Source organism: Dipodomys merriami, unplaced genomic scaffold (assembly GCF_024711535.1).
Source record: "Dipodomys merriami isolate MVZ:Mamm:240054 unplaced genomic scaffold, mDipMer1.0.p SCAF_33, whole genome shotgun sequence".
Lineage (NCBI taxonomy): Eukaryota > Metazoa > Chordata > Mammalia > Rodentia > Heteromyidae > Dipodomys > Dipodomys merriami.
In genome coordinates, this window is record NW_027204826.1 from 6,356,444 (window position 1) to 6,370,180 (window position 13,737).

Sequence of the window (13,737 nt, forward strand, 5' to 3'; positions counted from 1 at the left end):
CTTGCCACTCCCTGTGCATTGAACATTTCCCCCGTATATCCAGTAGGTTCTCTTGTACAGCTCTGTTTTCATCCTCTTAGGATCCATATGCTCAAGGCATCAGATTGTAGGTAGAAAAAAAAAAACGACAGGACTTAGGATAATCCAAAAGTTTGACATTTTAATGAAGTTATAAGAATAAATAGAAGGAATATATGACAGCAGTCATTACAAAAAGCAAAATAGATATTTTCCCAGGGATGGGAGAGGGAAACTCTAAGTCCTGATAAGTCTCTAAGTTGACTTCAGGAAGAAATTCTAAGTCGGAGTCTTCAAAGGGATCTACTTCAAGAAAGGCAGGATTTTCTTTCTGAGTTGAGGGAAGAGCAGATTCTAATTTCTCAATTGGAGATTGGTTCTTCTGCAGCAGGAAAGATTTGTCTGCATATTCTGTAAGGACGAATTCACTTTCCTTGACTGAATCTAGATTTTGGACCTCATTTAGTGGTTCTCCTGAACTTAGATTAGGGACACATGTTAGTTGATCCTGCACAATAAGCGGTGTGTCGGTTTGACTTGTTTGGAGCCGATCTAGGCGGACTGTGAAGGTCAGAGGAAGAAATTCTGGATCTTCATCCTCCTCAGGGATTCCTGCAGGTTCACCTGTGTCACATGTGGGGTTCACAACAAGGGGCGTGTCCACGGGATTCAAAATCTCTTTGGGCCTCACTGCGAAAGGCACAAAGCGCTGGATATTCACACGGTTGCTGCAGTCTGGTGATGGCTCCAGAACTCCATCCGTCATCATCGCTGACATCACTGGTTGGTTCTGTAGCTCCTGTTCAGGAGAAGCTGCTCTACGGCGGCCAAAACCTGAGAATGGAAATAGGTACAGGATCCTTAGAGGGGACTCTAGAAGTTCTGCTATGACTCAACTTCCATGCTGATCTAATGGAGGAAGCTGCAGACTGAGTTTGGACTGAACTTTGATGACAAGGTAGGGTCTTTCTCATGCATGGCTATGTCTGAGTGCTTCCAAGAAAAGAACACACATTGCCTGGCAGAGAATATCCATAAAAGGACATTTTGCCAACCTGGGTAGGACTAAGGGCTCCCAGCCAATCAGGACCAATCCCAGGGCCCAGTATCCATCCCTACTCACAAGCTGTCAGGCATCTACACGTGGCCTTCTTCCTCTTTTTCTTGGTCTTATTGGTCACAGGTTCCTCCAGCTGGTCAAGAAGAACCTGTAAGCGGAGGAGCAGGTCCGAGGAGGGCATGTTGAGCATGATGTAATACATGAGGTCATTCAGGCTTTCTCGGTTCTTGCATTCACGGAAATCATCAGGGTAGCAGTCCATCCACATAGTGAAGAAGGAACAAAGGGCACTGTGGGCAGATTGGTGACAAGGACGTGAGAACTCGCCCTCCCCATCCTGGGCCCCCCATAGCTTCTTTCTGGCTGGATGCCCATGCTGTGGCTGTCCATCTAATATGCATTTACATGTTGGGAAGTGTCATCCTTGAGAGTCCACAACCACACCACAGGCATGTCCTCTGCCACTCACTGATGTCCCAAGCCTCCCCCCCCCCCCCCCCGGTATAATTCACAAGTGGTTTGCAAGCAAGAAATTTGCACTTTGAATCAGTAGCCTCAAAGATACCCATTTTGCAAGGAGAAGCCTTTTTGTGCCAAAGTCAACTTACTTCTTAACTTGTTCGTCTTCCTCACAGCGAGGGCGGAGGGATCTGTACCTATGGGAGGACAGGAGGAGTTCAGCTGTATTGTTTTCTTTTTTGGAACTAACAGCATATGAAGAGGCTAGCTAAGTCCCAGACGGGAATGTAAGATTGAGAGAGAGACAAGTGAGTTATTTATACAGCTCTGTGAAAATTCTATAAAGAGGCTTATATGTTGTCTGTCTAAGTGAAGGTGGCTCATGCTTCTGATCCTAGCTAATCAGGATGCTGAGGTCTTGAGGATCACAGTATGAAGCCAGCCTGTTCAGGGTAAGTCTAAAGGCAACATAATCCGTCCTTGATGGCTCAGAAGTGATTCAGCCCCCAATTCACCCTGTCCCAGCCTTTCCTCTGTCTACATTATTTCATAGGCCTCCAAGATTGCTACTGAAACGTTATTTACTAATGGGAAATGTGGTTTCTTTCCTAGGGCCTCATTCAGGTGAAGGCTGAAGTTGGGTGCCGCTAGCTCATGCCTTTAATCCTAACCTCTCAGTACACAAGACTTTTGAGCCTCCAGTTTAGCTTCTGAGGGAAATGAAATGTCCACACTGGAGACACAAGAGTCTTGAGTGGTCTAGACCTAAGAAATTAGTCAGGGTGTACACTTTTTCATCCCATGTTCCCATAAGAAGACCCCAGTAAAAGGAACAGGCTCAGACAGGTGCCAAGAAACCCAAGATGCAGCCAGGAGGGGCTGAGCAGCCCTGGGATGGAAAGGGGAACTCACTTTTTGAACAGAATAGCCAGCACTTGGTCCATCGTCCCACACTGTCTGTAGCTGTGTAGGAAGCTTTGAATAAAAAAGAGATCGCCTTTCTGGTGGGCAGGGACCAGGTTCATCACCAGCTTTTCCAGCAGGCCTGCCTCTGGGCTCCATACCTTATTTGGCACATTCAGGGTCAGGGCTGAATAATTGCCACCCTAAGGTGTTAAAGAGAAACGATCTTACAGACATGGAAATGGGAGCACACTTCAAATTGAGAAATTTTGATAGAGGGAAGTGAAAAGTACACAGAAAGCATTATCTCAGTATAGACACTTAAAAGCACAGAAGAAAAAGGTTCTAAAGTGGGCCAAGGTTGGGGTCAAATAGGTTTCCTATCGTGAGCATACCTGGCCTGAGTTGCCTTGTATTTCTCGCGGTTTCTTGAAAAACTGCCTAAGATGTTGGATCCGTGGCTTGGCACTGATCCAGCGTCTGTAGCTCTCTTGCCTGAGACCAGAGTCTCGTGACCTGCGAATACAACACGAGAACATCTTTCCCGTTCCTGAGTCGCAGGTCAAGTGAGCTGGCTTGTGCAGACTATGACTTAAATAGCCTGGCTATCAGGCTTCCATGCTTTATTCCATTGTGAGGAGGCAGGGTCACCTCTCAGGGCCCAGTGACCTATGCTGCTTCCTCACACAGGACAAACTGCAGGCTGAAATCCCTCCTGTGTCACAATGTGCACATGTAGTCACAGTTAACAGCACACCTTGTCTGTTGAATCTCAACATGCTCTGCTAGGCCTAGGTACTGGCCTGGTCTCAGCGTCCAGGAGCCATTCCTAGGTCAGATCCATGCCCTCTCGGTCACTGTTCCTCTCATGCTGCACGAATCATTCTGCCTCTCGGGTCCCTCTCAGCCTGCCATGTGCTTCTTGCACATATTTTGACATCTCTGTCCTAGCATATTGTTAGCCTTCTGTATCCTTACCTGTTTGCCCTTGAGGCAACTCTGTGCTGTCCTCTGTGGAAAATGCAAAAACTCAAGAGATGGGAAAATCAAAGAAGTATTTGGAAACAAAACACACATACATATTTTTACTTGTCTTGTAGCTAGGATTACAGGTGTGAGCAACAGCGCCGGGCTACAGGTCTTCATTTTTGTAAAAGACTTTTTGATAGTTTTGGAATTTTTTTTTTTTGTCAGTCAGGGGGCTTGAACTCTCAGCCTGGGTGCTGTCCCTCAGCTCTTCAGCTTAAGGCTTGCCCGCTACCACCTGAGCCACAGCGCCGCTTCTGGCTTTTTTCTGCATATGTGGTGCTGAGGAATAAAACCCAGGGCCTCATGCATGCAAGGCAAGTACTTTGCCACAGAGCTACTGTCCCTGCCCTTTGGAAAACATTTTATGAAGGAGGTAAGGGACGAAGAAATCAGGTGCTCCATCCCCATCTTCGTAATATGATGATGACTATCATTTAAAAATACAGCTTTGAAGGAATATAATATCCAAAGATAGAAAACTGTCCTGGTAAGTCTTGTGCTTTGCCGGGACCTGGAGCAGTGCACATGCGCCCTTCCTTCACATGGCACGCTTATTTTCAAAGCGGGGATAGGAACTGTGGTGGTCATCCTCCGCCTGAGACTATGGATAGTACTTTGGACCCAGGAGGTTATTCCTCGGGAGTGTCTCAGTCTCTTGGTAGTGGCTTGGTCTGGTGGGGATACCATGGAGATCCTGAGGCTAGTTGGAAGCTTGTGCAATGTTTATTTGCCTAGACATTATATCATTGCTGATACTGGTAAAATAAGTGCCAGTAAAATTAATTCTTTTCAACTTGATCTTGCTGGAAGAGAACCTAGAACCAGGGACACCAAATACCACACCCCCGAGTTCCGAGAAACCAGCAGTCCTGGCTGTCCACAGTGCTCACCACCATCTGGGCCTCTGTGGCTCTCCTTTCCTATGGTTTTCCAGATAAAGCCAGATTTGGTGTTGTGTAACGAACCAGGAACATATGTTCCTATCTGTGTATCTGCCCTCCTCCTTGGCATCCTTGGAATAAAGAAGGTGATCATTGTCTTCCTTGAGAGCAACTGCGGAGTGGAAACGTTATCCCTGTCTGGAAAGATTCTGTTCCACCTCTGGGTTTACTTCATTGTTCAGTGGCCAGCTCTTAAGGGGAAGTATCCCAAATCTGTGTACCTTGGGGAAATTATTTGACCAATGGCATCTTATTTCTTTAGAATTTTGCAGTCAACAATATTGACAGCACACTGATAAAGACTTCTCAAAGTCTTAAGAATTATGGATGGCCATGCTTAAATAATGTACAAATATCTCATCGAGAAACTGAGATGCTTGAGTGATAGCACACACCTGTAATCCCAACACTAGAGCAACTAAAGCAAGAAGAGTGCAGGCTCTAGAACAATCTGTACTACATAGAAAATCCCTGTTTAAGAAGAAGAAAGAGAAGAAGGAGGGAAAGAGGGAGGTAAGGATAGAGGGAGGGAGTCCTCTCATAGAATTATTAAAATGTTAATAAACAGTTCATATCAAATATTTATGCCTCCATACATCCAATTTCTTCTTAGGTTAAAATATGAAACACTACCTAAAAGTTGTCTTACAAATTTAATACTTTTCTTCAACCTATTAGAAAGTTGATATGAAATAGAAAATATATATGTATATGAAATAGAAAGCAGCATTTCTTTCTTTAAAAAGTATTCTGCATCATTAAAAGAAAGTTTACTTCTTCATTTTTTTTCTGATACAAAAAGCTTTATTTGCTGTGTGGAATCAGTGATGTCTCTACTGAGCTCTTCTGCGTGAAGGAAGCAGTTGTGTGAAGCTGGCTTCATGACAGCTTGCACTCCACAGGCTTAAACCTCAAGCCAGACTATCTCTCAAAATACCCAATATAATTGTTAAAAATAAAAGACCTGGTATTAATGGCTCACACCTGTAATCCTAGCTACTAAGGAGGCTGAGATCTGAGGATTGCCAGCCCAGGCAGGATACTCCATGAGACTTTTATCTCCAGGAAACTACTTATAAAAGCCAGACATGGCACTGGCTCAAGTGGTAGAGCCCCTTCCCCCCCTTGAGGAAAAGAAAGTCATGGACAGTGCCCAGGCCCGGAGTTCAAGTCCCAAGACCAGCAAAAATTAATTAAAAGGTGACCACTATCATTGTAATAAAAACATGTTAATCAGGAACCCAGGTTTTGTAAAACATCAAAAACAAATGTTCATGAATTCACAATGCCTTGGCTATAGTCACCTCTGGCATGTTAAGATGATTAGGCTTGCGGGAGTATATAATATTTGCTATACATTTATGCAATGTGTGCTTTATGCTAGATATTCTAGGCACTTTTCAAACCAGAGAACTTGATGAGGGAGATGCCTTGTCCAGAATCACATGACTTAAAACATTTTTTTTTTTTTTTGTCAGTCATGGGGCCTGTACTCTAGTCCTGGGGACTGTCCCTGAGCTCTTCAGCTCAAGGCTAGTGCTCTACCACTTGAGCCACAGCACCACTTTCAGCTTTTTCTGCTTATGTGGTGCTGAGGAATCGAACCCAGGGCCTCATGCATGGGAGGCAAACACTCTACCACTGAGCCACCTTCCCAGCCCCCACTTAACACATTTTCAAAGCCAGATTCAAGCTAAGGTAGCCTGGCTTGGGAGGAGGGAGAGAGGGACAATCACAGTTGGATGTGGGTCACAAAGGGTGACACACTTAGGTGCAACTCTGAGCTTGACTCAACACTTGGCTGTCCCTTTGGAGTTTCTGGTCCGTTTTTGTTGTTGTTCTGCAGTGCTGGAACTAGAACCCACATCTTTGCACATGATAAATGAGCACTCTGCCACTGAACTCTACCGCCAGCCCTTTTAGTAATTCTTGAGCAGGAACTCATATTTCACCCCAACAGTTATGTAGCTTGTTCTGGTTAGTATAGCACAAACTCCCTAAACTGCTCCTTTGCCCCTTAAGAAGAGAGAAAGAGAGAAAGAGAGATCTTTGCTTATGTGAGTTTATGTATTATTTCTTTGAATCTTTTGTTTTATAAATATGATGTACATGGAATGAGAATGGAGAATGATTAATGAAAAGATTTAATTTACTTTAAAAAAAGAAATCTGTCCTCGTGCTTTTCATAAGCCCTTCATTTATACACTAGTTGCCTCAAGTCTTGGCTTCTGTGTCCCATCACCCACTGTTCCTGATCCTCCTCCTTGAACACAATGAGGAAAAAGAAATTTCATACATTATTTAGCTGCTATCCAATCTATGATGTGAATTTAAGATCAAATATTGGCTGTGATTTGTGTGTGTGTGTGTGTGTGTGTGTGTGTGTGTCATTTTTGTGCCAGTCCAGGCGTTTGAATTCAGGGCTTTTGAGATATCCATGAGCATCCTAGTTGCTCTACTATTGAGTCTAGCTCCACTTCAGCTTTCTATAGTAATATAGTAATCTAATACAGTAATCTAGTAATCTAACTTGTTAATCTAATAGTTAATTGTAGATGAGACTCATGAACTCTCCTGTCTGGCTGGCTTGGAATTGAATCCTCAGATCTCAGCCTCTTGAATACCTAGGGTAACAGACATGAGCCACCAACACCTGCTGGTAAAGCGTTATCAATTGAGGCATAGGTGTTGCAAGCAGAGTCCAGCTTCACAAAACAGTAAAATCTCATAGCAAAATACAATAATAAGATGGGATGTGGGAGCCGGGTGTCAGTGGCTCACACCTGTAATCCTAGCTACTCAGGAGGATGAGATCTGAGGATTGAGGGTCAAAGCCAGCCTGGGCAGGAAAGTCCATGAGACTCTTATCTCCAATAAGCTCCCATAAAACTGGAAGTGGCACTGTGGCTCAATCGGTAGAGCACTCACCTTGAGCTGAAGAGTACAGGGACAGCGCCCAAGCCCAGACAAGCCCCATGACCGACAAAAAAAAAAAGAAGACAGGATGTGGATAAAATTTAATGTGATAGTATGCTATCCTAACTTGCAGGAGACCCTGGTCTCAATATCTAGTATCACAAAACTAAGTAAAATGAGGTAATTTCAAAAGATTCTACCTATTTTGTATTTCTATCATATAATGGTTCAGAAAAGTGAAAAGAGTTAAAAAGGAAAAACATTTGTATTTATAAGTGGAATAGAAGGAAAGATGGCAGAAGCAGAAAAGGAAAATTATACACACCAAGGAAATGGTCTGGCTCTGTCATGGTGGATATAAGATAGTGTTCTTCAGAGCAACAATGGATAAAAATACATTTACTACCTGTAATCCTACTTGTCGCTATCCCTGCCCACTTCTAAATCTCCAGGGCACATTATCAATTTATGGATGTTTATCATATATTCCAAAATAACTGGTAGAGTCATAGTTACCAAAGTACATTTGTTATCAGTGTTTTAGGAGATAAATGTGCTGATTATATTGGTCTGATTATTATATATAGTAAACAAGGAGTGTGTTATAACTGTACACCCTACGTATGTACAAATGCTACTTTAATGTGAATCAGAATACAACAAGGTTTTGAAGGCACATGCTGTAATGCTAGCTGTTTGGGAGGTTGACATCAGTTCAAGAGCAGTCTAGTTATACCTGCAATGCTTCATCTCAACCACCAGCTTTGTGTGTCACCGGAGGACTGTGATGGCACACATCTGTCATCTCAGGTACATGGGAGGCTGAAAGCAGGAGGATTTCAATTCCAGGCCAGCCCATGCAAAAGTTCCATGTGGCTTCATTTTAACAACAGAAGGTTTGGTACGGATGAGCACCAATCACCCCATCTGGAAAAAAAGTAAAAATAGAAGCATTGTAGTATCAATAAAAAACAAACAAACAAGATTAAAACATACCAATGTAAACCTTCATAAACAATAGATATCCAGTGCTGGTTTCTTACACTTTAATCCTACCTATAGAGGAGACTGAGATCTGAGGATACAGTTTTATAGCCAGCCTTGGAAAGAAAGTCCCTTAGCCAGTCGCTCATGGCTCATACCTGTTATCCTAGTTATTCAGGAGGCTGAGATCTGAGGATCGAGGTTCAAAGCCAGCAAGAAAGTCTGTGAGACTCTTTTTTTTTTTTTTTTTTTTTTTTTGTAGGCCGTGGGGCTTGAACTCTGGGCCTGGGCGCTGTCCCTCAGCTCTTCAGCTCAAGGCGAGCGCTCTACCACTTGAGCTACAGCGCCACTTCCGGTTTTCTGGTGGTTTATTGGAGATCAGAGTCTCACGGTCTCTCCTGCCCGGGTTGGCTTTGAACCGCGATCCTCAGATCTCAGGCTCCTGAGTAGCTAGGATTACAGGCGTGAGCCACCAGCGCCCGGCTTCTGTGAGACTCTTATCTCTGATTAAGCACCAGAAGACTGGAAGTGGTGCTGTGGCTCAAGTGATAGTGCTAGCCTTGAGCTGAAGAGCTGAGGGACAGCTCCTAGGCCCAGAGTTCAAGCTCCAGGACTGACAAAAAGAAATAACGAAAAAAGAAAAAGAAAGTTCTTGAGATTTTTACCTTGCATTAACCATTACAAATGCAGAAGTGGAACTGTGACTCAATTCCTGTTGTACCATCCTTGAAGGAAAATGCTAACTGGCAGCACCAAGTCCCTTAGATCAATCATTTTACCTCTCAGGGGCGTCTCAACTCGACATGTGCTTCCTGCCCATTTTCTGTTGATATCTAGGCCCTAGGTCATTGTTTAGGTGTCTGTGTTCTAAACATCTGCTTGTCGTTGAAGCTTCTCTGTGGTGTCATCTAAAACCAATGCAAATACTAAGAGATTAGAAAATAAAAATGTTTGGAAATAAACATTGCACACATGGACATTTTCACAGATTTGCATTTTTCTGAAAGTCTTTTAATGATATTTAACAAATTATTAGATGCAATAGATATCAATTATTACATGGAAACAGGCAAGGAGAAAGCGGGACATCTGTTCTGTTGTTCTCTATTATGCTTATTATCACTATTGTTACTTACAAAAATACTATAATTTTGAAGCAGCGTAAATTTAAAGATAGAAAAGGTAGTTGAGGGCTGGGAAGGTGGCTCAGTGGTAGAGTGCTTGCCTTGCATGCATGAGGCCCTGAAATCTTCCCTTCCACATTACAATGTTCACATGTAGACAAGGTTACAGCACACCTTGTTTGTTGAATCCTGGGGTAGGCCTAGGTACTAGCATGGCCTCAGCTTCCAGGTGCCATTCCTAGGTCAGATCCATGCCTTATTTGTCATATTTCTTTATGCACAAATCATTTGCCTCTCAGGGCCCTCTTCAGCCTGCCATGTGCTTCTTATACATGTTATTTGTTAGCCTGACATGCTCCTTTCCCCAGATTGGCTGACAAAGGGCCCCTTTGGTACAGGCAGCTGGTAACAAGCTCCTTCCCTCTTGTCTTGAAATGACATTCCATTTGGTCAGTTACAGCCATAATGGTAACAGCAGGCCCTCTTATCTACTATTTGGTCAGCTGCCATAAATCTTAGCGCCCCCTCCCCCATAATGGAATCCTCTGCTCTGACAACCCACATTAAATCCTACCTTTAGCCCTTCTAGATCATAAGGACCACCCTAGACAAAGACAAGTTCTTTTTCTCTCCCTCCAGTGAGAACTAGCTTTGTCAGCTCCTCTGCTGACAATAAACTCCTTTCTCTATATGTGACTATGTGTCTGAATGGTTTTCTGGGATGAGTGCTCTTCCCCTTTGGGAAATCTGAGCTATTCCAGGGACCTGGTATCAAGCTGAGGCCCACCCAGACAACTGCCCAGGTAAATTCCTCCTGACCGAGCGCCTTTCCTGTATTCAGCACTGGCTGGTTCACCCTTCTTCAGTGGTGAGCGACAGTTCAGGGTTTGGAGCACAAGGGCAAAAACTTGACACCAAGTTCTTTGTTCAGCCCAGGAGGCCAAAGCCACTCACTGGCCAATGTAGGTCAGGATCCAACAATTGCATGGTAACAACACCTCTTGTTGCTTCGTGTTTGGGACCCAGCAATTGTGGAATATGACCCCTCTTGCTCCTTGATGCCTCAGTCTGCATCATCTGGGATACCCGTGGAAGCTCTAGCATCAATGCGCTGGCACTCACCATGGGAGGGGCCTTGTCTAAAATTCCTGAGGATTCTCCTCTTGGCTGTCTTTTGCATAACCTGGAACAATTAAAGCTCCTGTTTGATATTAAGCCCAATATATATGTATATATATATATATATATATTTATATATACATGTATACACACACACACACACACACACACACATATTTCTGCAAGCACTTAGGCAAGTGAAGTAGGCTACCTATGTACAACCCTTCCCCCTGCTGCCTCTCTGCTTGTTTCCTTAAAAGGGGATCCTGGAACACCTCCAATTTCTAGGTTCCCTCTCAAGGATAGCTGTCCTGGATTAAATTTTTCTTTCTTTCTTTCTTTTTCTTTTTGGTTGGTCATGGGGCTTGAACTCTGGGCCTGGGCACTGTATCTTCAGCTCAAGGCGAGCGCTCTACCGCTTGATCCACAGCATCACTTCTGGTTTTCTAGTGCTTTATTGGAGATAAGAGTCTCACAGACTTTCCTGCCTGGGCTGGCTTTGAACCATCATCTTCAGATCTCAGCCTCCTGAGTAGCTAGGATTACAGGCGTGAGCCACCAGCACCAGGCCTGGTTTAAAATTTTCTAAGCTAAGATTAACTACTGTCTCTCTGCTGCCAGCTTGGATTCTTTAAAAACTGTCAGTCTGTTCAAAGCATCCCATAATTGGAGCAGTTAGACAGATAACATACCTGAATAGGTCCTTTTCTTTTCTGAGTCGGCTCTCTTCAGAATCTTGAATATTAATCTCTCCCTTAAGGCAAAACTCCTCTAGGAGGCTGCTGTAAGCCCCTGAGGAAACCCATGCCCCCTATTCTGTCTACAGGTCCTGGAGATTAACACCTGCCTAGGAAGAGACAAAGAGCAGGTGCTGGGTTTTTCATACTCTCTGCCAAGCTTACTGCCTTCACCTCTCTATGTGTTCAAAGGTTCATTTATAGGCTAATGTGCCCCTTAACCAAAATGGTTTTAAAGGTTTGCCATTCTTGTGATCAATGTTTGTTTAAGCATGAAGATTCTGTAAAATTCTGCTTTTTGTTGGCTAAATATTTTTTTTGTCAGTTGTGGGTCTTGAACTCTGGTCCCTGAGCCACTCTACATCCACCCTTTCAAAATTAACCAGAGCCAGGAGATCAAGAAAAATAGTTAATAAGCTTGCCATCTAATGTCCATATTGTCTGTGTTCTAACTGGCCAGGAAATTACATCCTTGCCTTTGTTACCTGCTATTTCTATTTACAGTAAGTCTTAGATTCAAGACAGCCTTGGAAGCCTCCTAGGTCTCCCATACATACTCTATAATCCAGACATCATCCAAGGCTTCCTACTGTTTTTCTAGCTTTGACCTCATGGTTCTAAACTCAGGGCCAATTTTCTTTCTTTTTTTTTCAAAAGACCTAAGCATGCCTTAAAACTTTTGTGCACAATTGTGAACACGTTCAAAGTCATCTCACTGTAATATGTAAAAATTGCCATCATGGTGTAAAAAATTACTTGCTTTTTAACTACAGTGGGAACCTTGTGTTAAAGGAGTTAACACCATTAACTGCTCCAATCCAGCCCAAGTCTCTGGCTAGAACTAGTCTCTGGTTATTCTCAACCAGTCTACTATAATATCACCTACTCAGTTGCCAGACACCCTAGGCACTCCCTCCTGACCCCAGTCCAGTTAAAATGGAAATTCGTCCTTCTCTGTAATGGGCCACAACTAGGCTTATGCTCCAAATGGAACTTTTCTGGCTTGTGACCAGTGTGTTCTCCGTTGTCATTCATGTTAACTGTTAAGGCGACCTTGTCAGCTTTTGCCTGATCTCTTTAACAGGATAATAGCGCTTACTCAGGACACCACCTGGGAACAAGTCAACACCATCCTATTATGACAGGTAGCTGGAGGCTTCAGTTACACTGCCTTGCCTAATGCAGGCCTGGACCCTAAAGACCCCAGCCCCAGTGACTCCTTGACACTCCCATGCCAGTAGGAAGTGTCAGAAAAGACCATGATGTCCATTGGCTCTGGCACATTTAAGTATTTGTGCTACCTCCTCCTGAGACCCCTGTGATCCTAAGATAAAGTTGGAAAAGTAACTTCCCCCTCCAGGATAAGAGGAGTCAGGTACCATGCTATCTCTACAAGACAGAGAAGGCATCCTCCATTTCTTTCCTGTGCTCAACCAAGGTTTTGGTTAAATCAGTTATCATGGACCCCAATAGAGATCTGTTTTGGTGTAAATGGGACCCTCCCCTTGCATGTAGTAACCCATTACGGTGAAGTGCTACAGGCTGATGCCAAGGAGACCACAGTGGCCCTTAAAATGCCACAGATTCAACTAAACTCTTTGGCAGATATGTCCCTCCAAATCAAAGGGCCTTAGATTTGTTAATGGCTGAGAAAGGGGAAACCTGCCTTGGGAAAAGTGTCACTACTGTTTCAATATGACTGGCAGAGTAGAAGAAAGCATAAAAGCTATAAGAAGATAGCTGCTAGCCTAAGAAACAATCCAGAATCTCAGGTCTTTTGTCAGTGCCTTCTGGGAATCAATCACTCACTGGCTCATGCTTCTCTTCGTCTGCTGGCAACAAGTTTTTGCCTTTTACTAATTGTGCCTTACAATTTTAGATAGCTACAAAATATTCTCACAGAAAACATGAGGACGTTTACCAATCAAACTGTCAAGCAAATACTTCAAACTGTCAAGCAAATACTTCTTGGATGGTACCTGGTCAAGCAGCAATCCCCATTGACTACTTCACCCCTTCTCAGCAGGAAGTAGCTCCAGAAGAAACGATCACCGCCCATATTCCTGACCTATGCTCTGACCTGGTACCCATACTTACTAAACACAAAAGGGGGGACTGTTACCTGACATGCTCCTTTCCCAGATTAACTGACAAAGGAGCTGATAACCAGCTCCCTCCCTCTCCGCTATGGCCATAAATGGTAATAGCAGGCCCATTTGGGCAGCTGCCATAAATCTAAGGCCACCATAATGGAATCCTCTGCTCTCACATCCTACATGAAATCCCACCGTTAGACCTCATAAGAACCACCCTAGACGTTGAGTGCTTTTTCTCTCCTTCTGGTGAGAGAATTAGCCTTGTCAGTGCCTCTGCTGACAATAACCCCCTTTCTCTGTATGTGACTGTGTGTCTGTGTGGTTTTCTGGCATGGGTGCTTTTGTTTTGCC

At 43.8% G+C, this 13,737-nt stretch overlaps 1 protein-coding gene and 1 pseudogene across 2 annotated transcripts; one reads left to right on the top strand and one right to left on the bottom strand.

Annotated features, from left to right (window-relative positions):
* Positions 1–140: 140 nt before the first annotated feature.
* On the bottom strand, positions 141–8,141 carry LOC138841825 (uncharacterized). Of its 2 annotated transcripts, XM_070042727.1 has the most exons (6): positions 8,063–8,141; positions 2,836–2,956; positions 2,450–2,643; positions 1,687–1,734; positions 1,142–1,368; positions 141–852 (listed from the first exon to the last, which is right to left on the bottom strand). In XM_070042727.1, the coding sequence occupies exons 1-6, from the start codon at positions 8,074–8,076 to the stop codon at positions 170–172; spliced, it is 1,287 nt and encodes a 428-aa protein (XP_069898828.1). In that variant the 5' UTR covers positions 8,077–8,141; the 3' UTR covers positions 141–169. The 2 variants fall into 2 exon arrangements, with proteins under 2 accessions (XP_069898828.1, XP_069898827.1); XM_070042726.1 differs by lacking the exon at positions 8,063–8,141 and having other exon boundaries at positions 2,836–2,993.
* Positions 3,777–4,649, top strand: LOC138842129 (UDP-N-acetylglucosamine transferase subunit ALG14 pseudogene; annotated as a pseudogene).
* Positions 8,142–13,737: the final 5,596 nt, after the last annotated feature.

Coding starts and splice junctions, on each gene's coding strand:
- LOC138841825 (XM_070042726.1), bottom strand. CDS start 2,979: ATGTTCTCGTGTTGTATTCGCAGGTCACGAGACTCTGGTCTCAGGCAA. Junction 2,644..2,835: donor TACAAGGCAACTCAGGCCAG/GTATGCTCACGA, acceptor TTAACACCTTAG/GGTGGCAATTATTCAGCCCT. Junction 853..1,141: donor GTGTAGATGCCTGACAGCTT/GTGAGTAGGGAT, acceptor TTCCATTCTCAG/GTTTTGGCCGCCGTAGAGCA.